The following is a 15,139-nucleotide window of genomic DNA, read 5'->3' as shown; positions in this document are numbered from 1 at the left end:
CAACAGCAAGGGGACAATAAGGACTGAACATTTAAATCTGCAAAAGACACCATAGATCGAAGTGTATGACTTTTATTCAGGCATTTCTGCGGGTTAAATAATGAGAAGTCAAAATTATTGATATTTCGAATTTAAAAGCTCCCAGCGACAAATACCCTCAAGTCTACCCGATGTACGAGATAGAGATTCTTGGTAAATTCAGTCACAATCCCAATCTCTTGACTGAACACTAGGAGCGTTGTTATAAATCGGTAACGCGCCATTCCTCAGTTGATAATCCTCTAACAAGAAGTACACTATTTCAGGGGGGTTCAGACAAGTCAACCATCGCACAGCAATGTTCCTCCAGCGTCGCTTTCCAGGGCCGCTAAGATATCGACCGATAGGAAGTCCATCATTTCCGCTAAAATGAGCATTTAGACAGTCCCGGATGTTGCTAAAATAAGGGTTCCCTCCGATGTAGATGATCTGTGAAAATTGCGTTATGATATCATAAGACAACTGCGTTATGACAACTTTCTACGGGGCTAGCTAAAGCTGTGTCTTCTTTGCAACTGCTATTTGGTAACGTCACGCAACACATGCCCTCGCAACGTGACGGGACCAAACAAGAGCATTTTGCTTGACGACACCACACAACAGCTGCGAAGGAGACGAACTAAAGCCGGCTAGACATGACGGCTTTGAAAACTCCGATGCCAAGTCGATCATAGGAAACAATATAACATATAACATCGAGATGGAGGGATCTCAGACATTTTCCTTTTCTGCCTTACTCCGAAGCTGGCTTTTTCTCAGTAAGGTATTATTATTATTATTATTGAAATACAAACTAATCTGAACTTAACAGTTTGCTTTTTTTGTAAAACTTGCGTGCAATCTCTCGAAATCTCTCCATGCAGGTAGTCGTTGCCGAAAAGCCCATAATCTACAAAGATCCTAACGCTTACCTCGTTATTTCTATGAATCTCGTAAACTCCAGACATACGTACACCATCTTGTATATTAAAGCTTCTGAGTGCACTGTGTAAAGGCTGTTGGTTCATTTTTTCTCTGTAGAAACGAATCACCTTAAAGTGATCTTTATCCACTTCTGTTTCCTTGACCGTTGTCTCTGGCCCGGATCTCTTCATTTCGATTTACTTCAGCCATTAAGAAAAAAACAGAAAATCATTTTAGACTGTAATATTTCCGCGGATGTAAACGTCAGTTTTCTTTCTGAGTTTTTTCAAACATTGATGAACATATCAAAAATTCTGAATCTCTATCTTAATGTTGTTACTACATCCTACAAACGCTACAACTGCAATGACGCCTTTAAAACTTAAAACAAGCACAAAAGTCTTGTTGTGGTGAGAGTTTGTCGTTACAGCTGAATCGTACATACCTCAACACAGTTTTTGTTCTTCAAAATTCTTAGAAATAGTTGAGAGCTTTTCACGCAGGCTGGCGGCGAATGAATATATCTCAGTGGCCTAGCAACAAAGTTACTTTCAATTAACCGGTGACATAATGGGTACGCATCATAATTTTAAAATTTCTCCTTTCCGACAATAGTTAGGGGAAATTTCTGTTTGAGCCAAAATTTCATTTAAAGAAACGATAGCTTTAAATCAAATCATCCATGTAAATCAATTATGCTGACTTCAAAATGCTACCGGATAAAACTGATCGAGTACAGCGATGAAGCGCACGCGCCGTACCGAAATTCGATTATAATATTACGTAATAAACATAACCTTTACCACGACATAGAAACTGCAATCGTTTTTCCTAATATCAGCGGTTAAGGAATTCCGGTATTATTGATTCCTTGAGGTGAAAACCTCTAAATCTAGTTTTTTGCACGACTCAACCACAGAGGAACCCAACTCGCAGTGCCAGTAAGATTTCTTTCACAACACTGAACTTGGGGAGGTTATGACACAGCGTACACCGACACACTTATCTAAATCCCAGAAGTAAAACACGTCTCTTGAGTAACCGCAGCACAGGAAGATAATTGTGGTAGACTTGATGAACAACGGTCGGCGGTGAAAATAACGCAATGGGAGAAAAATCATGTAATAGTATCTTAAAGAACCGTGATTCTCCGTCATTGGAAAAATCGACCTTAGATTTTATGGTAAGGCAAGAGCTTAAGAAAACTTTCTTCATAAAAGAGATTTGCAGACGAATACACAAAGTTTTAACTTTTCTGTCATTTGAAACGGAAATGGATAAAAATCTTCATGACCTGGGCGAAACACTAAAATTGTTGTATGTTTTGCAAACTTCCAAAAATTATCACGCTGATGAAATTTCAATCACGCAAACCTTTAACAGACGGGTTGGAGTTTTGTTTGACTTTTTGTTGCTTGTGGCATATATTCTAACTGTTATATTATTGAGTATTAATGGGGAATGGCTTTTGTTGATATTGTTCACGGGTATTGCTTTGATTTGCGTGAAAATATTCTGGCAAACAGTGCTCTTTGGAAAGAGAAGACTATTGAAGTTTATGAGAGAAAGGAGGAGGAAGCAAAGATTGATTAAAGAAAACTAAGAGAGCGCTGGACAAAACAATAGTTTGGTGGGGAATGTTTGAAAAACGCTTTTAATGAATACTCTACTTCAAGATTAACAATCAGAGTTACTAAACTAATATGGAAGTGAGTCCTGCATTTCCTTTGTTGTAGACAGATACAAAGGTACCCATATGGAGACCATTTACGAACGAGTTAAAAATTTGAACTCATTTAAGACGTTCCTTTCCAATGCGCCTTTCTTTTCGATTGTTTCCAATCTTGCACACTTGAGATCAGTCGATGTATTGCAAGAAAATTGCGCGCGCACATCTATGGGGTTTTAAATCACGCACCAAAACCAATTGCAACCGTCAACCGTCTCAACGGAAAAATTGACAGAAGGAAGAACGAGGAGTTAAAGATTTACGAGAATAAACCTGAGTGTTATCAAAGGAGACTACTGTAAAAGTAAGTTTTTGCATTTTCCAGTTTTCGCAACAATTTATATGCAATTTTACAGGTTTATGAAAATAAAATAGAACAAGTTGCTCTGCTCGATGCATTACATTATGCAATAAGGTTTTAATATCGTAGCTTTGTGAGAAAATCCTTAGCCTGAGGCTGATTTGTAGGTGGAAGGTAAAGAAACTGTTAACGTCTGTGAACTTTTTAAGTCTTTTACTGGAGGGTGTATTTCATAAGAATGACTTTATTAATAAAGCCTGCTTAAGTTCATGGTAGAGCGAATCCTGTGAAGACTGTTCGAGGTCCTTTTCTCTAATTGACTACAAACATTTTTTCCTTATTTCATTAGCAACAAGCTCTATTCCTTCCTTTTTTTACTAACTTCTGACGTTTACTCTCACAGTCTTGGTCACCATTATTATCCTTTACTTACTGTCTTCCTCGTACTTTTGTCATGGAATGAATTTCACTGTTTCTTTAAATATTTTTAAGGGCATTTCGGTCAGAAAATGGCTTATGTTGATGCATACGACTACCAGGCCACAGAAGAGGACTTGAACAACATGAAATACTACCGTGAACGCTTGAACGCTCGTCCTCTTACCTCGGCTTTACGAAGTTTTGACATCAACGACAAATACGAGTCTACTCGCTTGCCTGGTGTCTACGAGATCACCCAAGACTCTAGAGTCATTTACATTGGGGGAAACCCCTGCCTGGCGAACATCCGGGACTGTTTAAATGCTCATTTCAGTGGGAACGATGGCCTCCCAATTGGTCGATATTTGAGCGGCCCGGCAAGGAACAAATGGAAATCAATTTTTGTTCGTTGGTTAACATGTGCCAAGCCAAATGAAGTGGCTTGGTTCTTGTTAAGTGATTATCAAATGCAACATGGGTATTACCCCCCATTTAATTATCCGGCCACGGATAAGTCTTACCAGAACGGAGCCGTACAAGAATAACTACACCTTTTTCCACCTATGAACCCATCTTCGAGAAATTTACTCTGTCATTTAGTTATGTAGGGGTATTAGCTTTGTGTTTTGTTCATAAAACTCTCTTTTGATATTTTTTTTAAGATAAAAAATGACAATGAATGTAATAAAGACTTTCCCTATCATGTAGAGTAATCTGAAATTAAAATGTTGTCTCATTACAGCTCAACAGTTGCAAAAAAACAAAAGAAAGTTCTAAGCGAAGTGATAAGCGAATTATGCTGGTCTGAGTATATTGTTGGGTCGATTACGCGACGGGTTTTGGAAATTAACAAATTAAACTTTGGGCTATCTGGAAACACAATCGAATTATCATGGGGAGCTACTAAAATGTTTGTCATTCTAAGGGAAAATGGGAAGAATCAGAGAGAGGAGCCTTCAAATGCACAATGATTTCAATATCCAAAAGCTCCTAAATTTATTTAAAACACCATCATACAATGATAACAGCAGGGCACCTGAATCTGTTAATCAACTCCAAGAAAATATGAACAGTTCATACTCTCTTTTCAACTCCCATGACTACGATACATGGACCCATTGTAAGTTAAACACCCTCAAAATTGAAAGCAAAGCGCGCATGGTGACTAACAGATCCTGGCAATGTGGTTTCCACTCTTTTGGCCCGGAAAAAAGTTTCGTCATTATAGAGCCGAATCACAAGCAAAGTAGCAGGTTTAAAAAGTTGGTACCCACTTCATGTCACCTATACAAGCCAAGTATTCAACTTCAAAAAACCGTCACGAATCTCGTTTTCTAGCGGAAAGCTTTTTATATAAAACAACATCAGTTTTTATTGACAAATTTTGCTTAAATGTTCAACACGAATACTGTCATAACAAATATTGTTTCATGTTTCAGTGTCAACACATGCAGGTACATTTACATACCCGTTACTCGTTTTAAAACATCCGTCAACTGTTCTCCACCGGCGAAAATCTAAAGTTGAATAATGACCATAAGATAATTAGTTCTTCATGTGAGTAGCCTGAAGACGAGCCCGCGAGGTTGACCGAGCTAAGACCACATTTTTACACGTTGTCTTATTTTCATTATAACGTTTTCACTCTATCAATTGTGTTCGATTCAAAAAAATCCCACACATCATTAGAACCAGTGACCCCTGAAGGTTATTTTTTATTTTTTTAAGAGGACACTTCAAAAGTTTTACTGTAGTTTTCACGGCTCGTAACTCCAGACAATAACTGTCCAGTGTGAGCTACCCCATAAAATCCTTTGCGCGCGGTCACAATTCGTTTGTTGCACACGTTTCCTTACTCTCTATATTATGAACTTAGCTCATAAGGAAACTGTTTAAGTTAAACACGATTGAATCTAGCGTAGCGCTAATTGGTGGAGATCGCGTCATTCACCTGCGATCATTAATAGTGTATAGAGTCGACACAGATAGGAAATCTTCCCAACGGGAAAGTTTGATTTCTCGTGGGAAAAGCCTAAGTCTTCAAAATGTTTTTGCGAAGAATTTCAGGTATGTGTCTTTGGAGATGTCAATGCTTTTATTTCCACGTATTCCAGAATTTTCACGCTTTTTATACTTTTCAGCCTTCGTCCTTGGGATCTTCTCTTTAATTGGTAAGTAGTCTCAGAACCCTAATTAACTAGTCGACATTCTCTAATCCATTCAACAACTTAAAAAACTGTGCTGGATTTAAGAAGGAGTTAACGAATCCTAAAAACGGTGCTTTTTACCAAAATTAAATCAGACAGCCCATTTTAGCGACCAGGTTGGAGAAAAAGGTTTTAACAAGTGGTACCTGATTTGTATACCTAGTTGAAAAATACAAACATGAAGTTACGAAATAAAGGCGAATTTTTTTGGGAGACAAACACCTCAAAAAGGTAGAATCCTGAGAAAGTGCTGATGTTTGAGTTATATATGTGTTGATCTTCTGATGCATTGAAGCGAACAGGACCGTGTAATTTCAGAAGAGAACACTCGATCAGATCCACTTATTGAGTCAAAAGTGTTATCACCATAACAGGTGCCACATACGTTTCCTTTTTTAAATCACCAGGTTTGTCGTATTCCTACATAGAAGTTGTGGACACTAACCCAGGTAACCTATTTAGTTTCAGTGTGCCTCACTTCTTTACAAAAAACATTCAAATCTCGTTTGTCAGTTTGTGTAAAGATTATATAGTTTTAGTTTTTGACCTCACTTAGATTTAACTTCCAGGTAAGTCGTGCTTTTGATAAAAACGGAATATTTTGCCTTTGCCATTTTCCCCTACATCTTAGTAAAACTGTACATGCCTGTGAGTCTTTTACGCTGACAGAGCTTTACAACTGCGGTTAAAAATTCCGACATTGTTATTTGTCTCTGTTTCATACCGAGGCAAGTTTCGCTGTTCTGCACTTGCGCACTGACTAAACCATGAAGTTTCGTCGTATCTGTCCGTTAAATAAAGCGTACCTTTAAGTCAGTTCAACATATAAATAGGAAGAATCTCTGATCACACACGGTATGAACGGTTAAGGTATTCCATTATACGTCAAAAGTTTAATATGTCATCTTTGCAGATATGATTGGCTGTTACAAGGACGATAAGGCGCTGGATGACAACTTCCGCCTGGTGCAGCCTCGAGCACTTGGATATGAAATTCAGCATTTTTCCTCAAAACAAGACTGTGTTGACCAATGCGCTGACAGAGGTTTTCCTTACGCTGGTCTGCAAAACGGTGATCTTTGTTTCTGTGGGAATACTTTTGACAAGTATGGCCGAGCTGATGATAAGGAATGTAACATTAAGTGCAGAAAACCCGACGATCCTGTTGAGTACGTTGAAAATTCGTTTGAGTCCTGTGGTGGACGATGGAGAAATTCTGTCTACGCTGGTCAGTCAAACATTGCTGTAAAATCGTAGTATGTACTTATTGACTGTCCTCTTGTGTGCACGACGACAGGTCTGCCGGAACACTAACTAATCCTGCTTTCATCTCTACAGTGGGTTTATGGATAAAATTATCCCGAAGTTAGGAGATAGCCTTGATCTTTGTTATATTCAAGACCAAGGGTACATTTTTTGCCCCATACGGAGCGACCCTTTTTTTTCTGCTGCGATTTCTGTATGGTGCGCAAAAAAAATCTGGACTGTGTTTCATATTATTAAAAGCTAGACTGCTCGTAAGTACGCAATTAGCCAAACGTATTAGACCCCGAGACTAAAAATTACTTTTATGTGTGTTTTTCTAGTAACTGGGGTTAAATCTGCGGAACGCAAAGCTGCTCTCAAATGGTGGGAACAATGAACAGGTTTGTGTTTGGAAACTCATCTCATCTTTAAAATCACTTTCCCTTAGGAAACATTCGGGTTCAAAGTGTAACAAGCCTTGTTTTACTCTTGCTAGAATTTGACTCCTCAAAGATATCTTTTAGAGACGATCCGAGGAAGACCAAGCTCCGCGGAGAGATTAAAGCCAGACAATGGACGAAGTCGATCAAGACTTAAAGTAATATTTTTTCAATAATAAACCCTCTGAAGTGATACGTCTATGGGCGCGTATAGGGTACTTGCCACACCATTGAGCTACGCACTGTGACATTTACTTTCAGATGGCTTATTAGAACCTTCCAGTATTTTATACTCGGTGTAAAGCTTTTTATCTTTGTAGATATAGATGTTGATTTTTTAGTTACAAGATCGCGACACTTAAGCGCTGTTTGCGCATTATCTCCATAATACGGATCACTTTTTAGAAAGATCAGTGATCACATATCTACTTATCAAGGCGTGGAGATATTAATAGTGTTACATTAAAGCATAATTAATTAAAACAAGAAAATGGTGCAAAAAAATCGAGAAAAAGAAATAAGAGCAGGAATTCCTCGAGTACGCAAGACATCTCAGCCTTATCGGGAAGGTCTGAGGTTTGATTTTCCGCAGGGAACACAGATATTTCTACTTTGTTCTGCGCTTGCGATGAGAGTAATCATATCCTTATTTGCTTAATCTGTTTGTAAATACATTGCGACCATACACCATACAATGCCAAATAAAAAACAATGGAATAATACGTAGATGCGTTTACTAGTAAAAAACTTTATTTGGATATAAGAATCTACTTTTAGTTCAAGAGCATTTGATTTGTGATAAAAGACAGCACTGATAATGATAATAACATGTAATAAAAACAATTTAAGTAATCACAAGAGCATGTTCTCTTAAAGCAGTGTTATCCTACACCACCCGGAATAATCTGCGAAGTACGTATGTATGGTTTTAAATCAAAACACCATAATCCGCTTATCCACCAAGCCTCCTCTCTCCCTGTGATCTTGTAAAGGACACAAATAGGTTATCAGTAGAATTTATTTGTATATTTTTTTGTTTTAACACACAAACAGAAAACCTCTTCATTGTCAACTGGTCAACAGAAAAAGCATTGTCGTGAGAGACGTTCCCACGGTGTGGTTTGAACACTATGGGAAGTTGGTGAAAAATAATCTCATTTTAATTCGTCTTGTAGCTTGTGATGATATCTGGAAAGCAAATTCTTTTCAAGCATGACAAGGGTATTGAAAGATACCCATGTGATGAGATGCCCAATTATAACAATCGATCCTTAGGTATTGCTAAATTAGGAAAGAACATTAAGAAACGCTGTTGTCAGAAACTGGAACTTAGCGTGACTGAGCGATACTCGATCCTTTCATTGTAACGTGTTTTGATTATCGCCGTATACGTGTAAAAATGTTGAGCTTCAGAGAACGCCCAGTAACACACCGGATATGAAATGTGGAATCGGTCTGAATACGTAAGCACATCTGTTCCATACATAAAAAAGAATTGCCAACTTGAACCGAAAAAAGAGTAAGATCGCAGTACTTCCACCATGGAATTAACGCTTTTCCTTGGAGTCGTTGTTTTTCTTCCATTTGTGGTCAAAGGTAAGATGATTTTTCTGTTTGAGTCACGCACTCGCATATGTCAACGTCTACCTTAAGCATCAGTAATAATAATCTAGGCACCGGTTTCTACAATCCTTAGTCAAAAGAACAGAAGTAAATAAATTCCAATCCTAGATCTTTAAAACTGTGAAACGTCGAGGAATAGTTTCGACTGGACTGCACTGCTATATCCGCGCTTGTGCTCTAAACAACCACAAATATCAGGAAAGCCTTAATTTCCCTTTCGACGGTTCAGAATTACGAAATTTAGATGTAAGAGAAGATGGGACTAATCAATGCCGCGTCTATGTTCTACGGTAGAAACAAAGATCTATTTTTAAATGAGCTTAAAAGGTCCTTTCGTTAACCGCTACCAGAGAATGAATGGTAATAAATTTGATCAATGATTAAGAGATTTTGAGAGCAGATTTTCTCACCCGACGACAACGCTTTATCGGCCCTCATACCAGTTCATAGAACATCATACCAGTTCACAGAACTGCGGCAAGTCTCAATTTTATAACTGGAGCCATCGTCTTTCATTGCAGTTAAAGGAGGGAATAACTGCTGAATATTTGTTTCCGAAGCTTCTAGAAATCATTGTAATAAGTCATTTGTGATCTGCTTGTACAGTTTATGCCGCGGACTGCTCATGCTACACATTCCACGAAGACGGGCTCACATGGACTGCGGCCAGACAGTCGTGTAAATCTAACGGAGGAGACCTTGTCTCCATGGAAACACCACATGAATGGCAAGTTGTAAGAGATTACATCCAAAACCTGACGAACAAGTTCAACAATGACTGGCATATCGGTTTGCGAAGGAACACCACAGTAATAGGGAACTGGACCTGGACCTGGGTGAATGGAAAGCCACTAACCATTAACCACTGGCAGCCTTGGCAGCCTCGAGATGGTGCGCCGTATGTGGTGATGGCGAAAAACTACCCGCCGGGAACTAGGGGGCTTTTTAATGACATAAGAGGAGACATTTTCGCCGGCTTCATCTGCGAAATACCCTCTGGTGTGTGCGTTACTTTATTAAATATTGTTCGGCCATTGGTATCCTGTTTTGCATTATGTGTGTGTGTCTGTCTGTCTGACAGGGTAATTTAGTATTAGCAACTGAGTTGATAACGTGAAAGAGTTTCAAAGCTGACGTTCCGAGCGTTAACCCTTCGTCAGCGCGATGGCGATCTCTCTGATGAAAGGTGAACGCTCGAAACGCTCGAAACGTCACCTTTAAACTCTTTAGGGTTTAAAGCTAACCCCAAGCAACCCTAAGCAATTTACTGGCCAATTTACGTTATCAACTCAGTTGATAATACTAAATGATCCTGATGTGCTCTCTTACAGACGCAGCACCACAGTTTCTTTAGAAACTTACCCCCTTTATTCGTTTGTCTGACAGACTCCTTGTTGGTTTTTTTAGTGTTTATTCGTAACACACCCACGCCAGCCCCATCCTATATCCAAAAGGAAATCCTGTTAGGGGTGGGGATGTGTATAGGAATGGGATTAGTTTAGTTTGAAATCTTCGGCATAAGCTACAGTAACTCGTTAGCATTCCAGACTGTTTATAACGCATGATGACCTCATATGAGTTCTGTCTTAGATTGATTACAACCGTGTATTTGACTTAAATGTGGATGTCAACTATTCTACTTTGTGTATAACAAGGCGCAAATAAGTAACCAAAAGTAAAGTGACAGCACTCAAATCAAACCCATTTTGTTCGAAAAATTATTTAGAACTGCTGACTGCTAAATATATAATGCAGACAGATATAGCCTGGGTAAAGGAATACGAGCAGCTACGTAAAGACACACTCGGAAGAAAAGAAGACGGGTGTTGCCATGAGGGGAATTTCACAAACCGGACAAACACGTTGAATTCTTTGCCACTCGCCCTTGTATATAACTAATTGTGGAACTCGTTTCACAGAGTGTTCAAGAAGTGGTTTAACCTGCAAGATCACTGAAGTATTCAGAGCAGTTCCATCTGGCACAAGTAGCAAACAAACACCACCGACGTTGAGAACTGAAAAAAACACGCGAGCCAGCAATACTGATATTATTTCCATGGTAAGAAAAGGTAAGGGATATGTTTCACAGAAACGTGAATTCATGTTTTTAATTAGTATTTTTTGTGCGAATTAGAACCGATCGAGTAGCGATCAGTTTGAGCACAGTGACCACCAGTTTTGTCACTGACTACAAATGTCAGTTACAAGAAAAGTTCAGACAGTATCTTAAATATTACACCGTACTCATTCGATTAAAGCGCCAACGGCGAAGCGGGAGTCACACCCACACAAACGGAAAACTAGTGTTTGTTCTGCTGGCCGTATTATGATTTTTTTGCCCCACAGCTGAATAGGTGCTCTAATTTATCCTCTCCACTAAACTTTCTCCGTCCCCTAAACGTTTTCATTTATTTTGTTTTCTTTTTCTAATTCAGTTCAACCTCCTGCCGGCTTCATCCATTGGACAATCGCAATAATTCCGCTCGTTTGCGTGATACTGGTCTTAGTTTGCGTCATTGGCTTCCTTCTTTGGCGCTTGAAAATGAAAACAAGCAAACAAAACGGCGACATAACTGCACAGCCATTTTATTATGACGCACAGACTCGATCTCTTCGCAAACAGGATGATGGGGCAAACAATTTCCGTGAAGTCAACCAGCTAAAAGTGCATTTTCAAGACTCGCCTGATTGCGAAGATCAGAAATATCACCTGTTACAGCGATCAGCAAACAATGAAAACAGAAACGTTCAATACGCTTCCCCGTACAAAACTCCAGGACAACTCTCAATCTCCAGGCGGTTAGCAATAAGACGAAAGAGCAGCGATGAACTCAAAGGTAAATACCCGCTGAATAAAGGCAGAGAAAATAGAGAGGTGACAAAAGACTACAGTGCATTAAAGACGGACTCAACTGAACAGAACAACGAGAGTGATAATTGTCGTGCTTATCAAGCTTTGGTCACCGATTACGAGGAACCTGTAAACATCATTTTGGCTGGTAAGGAAAATGCTGAAAGTCATAAGTGCTCTGAAGACGAACTGTCCTATCTTGAAATAATTGCATGACAAAACTACTCTTTCACTTCTTTATTCAGAACATTTATTTTCGATAAAAGTTATCATACATAAACCAGTTACCATTACACACGGTAGCCTGCAAAGGGAAAGAACCGCCGCTTGTGCTAAATCATGTACAGTTTCTTTCAATCATAATTACAATCCTTGCTTTGTTTATATACAGGACTGTATCTTAAAATCTATGTTGTATATAGGTTTTGTCAAAGGAGAAAATCTTCTGTCAGAAAAAAAATACTATTGTACTGTTTTCATTCCTATTATGATCTTATTAACTTCTGTTTTAATCTTCCAAAATAAAACAAAAGAATGAAGATTCCTTGATTTATTGGTCAAAGTTACTTTCAAAAATATTTTATTCGTTTCTTAAACGGGCATTTTAGAGTTATGCCAAGGTGTCAAACATTTCATTAATTTGAAATCTGTAGTCTCAGCCTCTCTCCGTTGTGCAAATCAGTGGCTTATTTTGGTTTCGGTTTCATGGGGGTCGATAGAAAAATACTCTTATTCACGAAATCTATTCGAAATATCATTTCTTGACTTCAGCATTTGAAAATGGCTGAGTATATTTCTACTATCCAAAAAGAACTTGTGCCAGAAGAAAGTTGCTGTCCTGTAGAAGAAAATAACTTGTGGAAATTCTCGAAGTTTTCGAAAAATCGTCACGAAATTAGCTGATCGTCCCACCTCATCTAAACCAGTGACTTTAAAAGTAAACTGAAGGGATCCAACTACAAAGATTGTAGAAGTTTGCACGAAAAATACCAGTAACGTGAATTTGAGGAGTATAAAAACAAAGTAGTTACGCCTTCGCCTAATTCGATTTATCGGCGTAAAATTTAACACGAAAAGGATTGCAAGGAGTGCTAATCCGTGCATGCAAAACGCAGCTACGATATATACTTGTATATGAGTTAATTTGTTAAAATACATAATTATTGTAAATCCCACGATCTGCATTGCATGCAATGCCATCAGACTCCAAAATGCTGGCATTCGGACGGCTTTCTTCAATATTGCGCGAAATCCCATAAATTCAGGCACTTTTCTCAGGGCAAATGCTATCAAGCCAATGCTTATGTCCTGGGAGACCAGCCATGTCAGTTCAAGTTCTTTAGAGTGAGGAATTTTTGTAAAATTTGAGCAACTAAATGTTGCGTGTCGATCCCTTAAACAGCAATCGTAGGCACGCAGGAAGTAAAGAACCGTCCCTATAATCTGCCACAGGAGAAGAAGAACAAAACAACAACGGGCAAGGTTGCTGAGAAGCGACTTCGACTTGTCGCAAAAACGGTCTTGTTTTTTCGTTTGCGAGATTATCAAAGGTAAGGTTTCCATCCAGGATGCCAGTTAGTTTACAGAACTAACCATTTTATCAAAGTGCTTCAGGTGGATTTTGCTTCTTTCCTGTTAAAAAACGAAAAGGTTTTAGTTAAAGATCCAAAACTTTTTGCGTTCCAATTTTCATAAAATAAAACAAAAAGACAGACTTTGTTGGAACATGAGTAAGCCTCATTTCAAAACATAACTCATACAGCTGTGATCACAGATCATGTTCTCTAAAACTTATCTTTATGCTTATTATTCACATCCCTTTTATTTTTTTTCATTTTCGAACGTCATTTCGTTCGTAAAAAATTAATCAGTTCTTTAATTCCGAATGATTGCGGCAAAAGTTGAAGTTAAAATAAAACACACCCCAACCCCTTGTTTTAAATTAACCTAAAGAAGTTTGAACAATCAATGTCTCGCCTTCTTTATTATCTTTCAAACAACTGTGATCGACTGCATCTGTTTGCAATCTGCTTCACTAGCGTTCGTAAATGCGCGAGAGTTTTGTCATGTTTTTTTAAAATGGATCAAAGTTTCCCCTGAGCCATAAAAATCGCCCAACAGATTCTTACTAATCGTACGGTCATTAATTATATTCAATATTTTGTGTGATGGATCGATCGACCCCCCAGGTTGAAGAATATTAGGGTCACCGTTAATCAAGGGGCGGTGGGTAGACCTGGAAATAAAAAAAAAATAAAACAAAACAAAAAAATAAGTAAACGAGAGGTTCACGAATCTGTTCTATGAACGAACTCACCTGTGAACCGAGAAGAAGAGGCCAAATGGTATCCGCAAGAATAAACTACTTTAACAAACTGTCTTAGTTATCAGCTATCGGATGATCCTGATATTTATTCACGCCGCTAGAAACTGAAACTTTTACCAAATGTCTTGGCATTTTCATTCTGTTGTTTGTTTTTGGTGAAGAAAAATACTTGTTCGTTGTTACGTTGGTTTTGATCCAACTGCTGGCGAGGGATGAAATGAAAAAGTCAAAAGCAAACGAGAGGTTCACGAATCTGTTCTATGAACGAACTCACCTGTGAACCTGAGAAGGAGAGGCCAAATGGTATTCGCAAGAATAAACTACTTTAACAAACCGTCTTAGTTATCAGCTATCGGATGATCCTGATATTTATTCACGCCGCTAGAAACTGAAACTTTTACCAAATGTCTTGGCATTTTCATTCTGTTGTTTGTTTTTGGTGAAGAATAATACCTGTTCGTTGTTACGTTGGTTTTGATCCAACTGCTGGCGAGGGATGAAATGAAAAAGTCAAAAGCAAAGGGACAGGAACTCAGAGAAAACCGAGGCTAAAGAATGGATAGGATACTGCTACTAGTATTAGTTGTCAGCGTCCACCACTTTTTCATTAACCATTCTAGCTGAATATATTTTCTTCCTACAACTCTTAGACTGTCTAGACTGCTCTAAGTTCAGTTAGTCACTTTTTAACCAGCCAAACCACAGGTGCCCCAAGCTCCAGCCGTGAGATGATCATCTTGCAAAGTAAGAGTCATGGCGAAATTATAACAGTTTGTAGGCGAATATTTACGACCGCTCTTAGGAATAAAAAAATATGTCAAATTCTCAATGAAAATACTCTACTTTCAAAGTGCATTGCTTGTTATTGTTACTATGTTATTGTGTTTGAAAAGAACCCATTTTAGCGGGTCATCTATCTTTAGGTTTACACCGTTTGCCCTTCAGGAACGCAAGATAAATTTAATTAGCGCTACATTTAAGTTAAATAACACGAAAGTGTTATCAAGTTAAGAGAAGACAATCATTATGACAGATTGAAATTTCATTTAGGCTGT

General features: G+C 38.4%; 4 protein-coding genes across 4 annotated transcripts; 2 read left to right on the top strand and 2 right to left on the bottom strand.

Annotated features, from left to right (window-relative positions):
* Positions 1-198: 198 nt before the first annotated feature.
* LOC131777687 (uncharacterized) lies at positions 199-1,133 on the bottom strand. The gene is made up of 2 exons (XM_059094006.2): positions 951-1,133; positions 199-468 (listed from the first exon to the last, which is right to left on the bottom strand). Exons 1-2 carry the CDS (start codon positions 1,131-1,133, stop codon positions 199-201), a joined length of 453 nt encoding a protein of 150 aa, XP_058949989.2.
* A 4,217-nt stretch (positions 1,134-5,350) lies between these two features.
* On the top strand, positions 5,351-8,106 carry LOC131777727 (xylosyltransferase oxt). Its single transcript, XM_059094051.2, has 6 exons — positions 5,351-5,459; positions 5,534-5,563; positions 6,007-6,048; positions 6,513-6,827; positions 7,186-7,245; positions 7,341-8,106. Exons 1-5 carry the CDS (start codon positions 5,438-5,440, stop codon positions 7,239-7,241), a joined length of 465 nt encoding a protein of 154 aa, XP_058950034.1. The 5' UTR covers positions 5,351-5,437; the 3' UTR covers positions 7,242-7,245; positions 7,341-8,106.
* Positions 8,107-8,593: 487 nt separating this feature from the next.
* Positions 8,594-12,000, top strand: LOC131777701 (layilin). The gene is made up of 4 exons (XM_059094024.2): positions 8,594-8,880; positions 9,514-9,906; positions 10,827-10,976; positions 11,343-12,000. Exons 1-4 carry the CDS (start codon positions 8,826-8,828, stop codon positions 11,972-11,974), a joined length of 1,230 nt encoding a protein of 409 aa, XP_058950007.2. The 5' UTR covers positions 8,594-8,825; the 3' UTR covers positions 11,975-12,000.
* Positions 11,912-14,375, bottom strand: LOC131777702 (uncharacterized). Its single transcript, XM_059094025.2, has 2 exons — positions 14,076-14,375; positions 11,912-13,390 (listed from the first exon to the last, which is right to left on the bottom strand). Exon 2 carries the CDS (start codon positions 13,319-13,321, stop codon positions 12,488-12,490), a length of 834 nt encoding a protein of 277 aa, XP_058950008.2. The 5' UTR covers positions 13,322-13,390; positions 14,076-14,375; the 3' UTR covers positions 11,912-12,487.
* Between the last annotated feature and the right edge of the window lie 764 nt (positions 14,376-15,139).

This window comes from Pocillopora verrucosa, chromosome 14 (assembly GCF_036669915.1).
Source record: "Pocillopora verrucosa isolate sample1 chromosome 14, ASM3666991v2, whole genome shotgun sequence".
NCBI lineage: Eukaryota > Metazoa > Cnidaria > Anthozoa > Scleractinia > Pocilloporidae > Pocillopora > Pocillopora verrucosa.
Note: the sequence above shows the minus strand (reverse complement) of the source record. Positions and strands in the feature narration are given on the sequence as shown.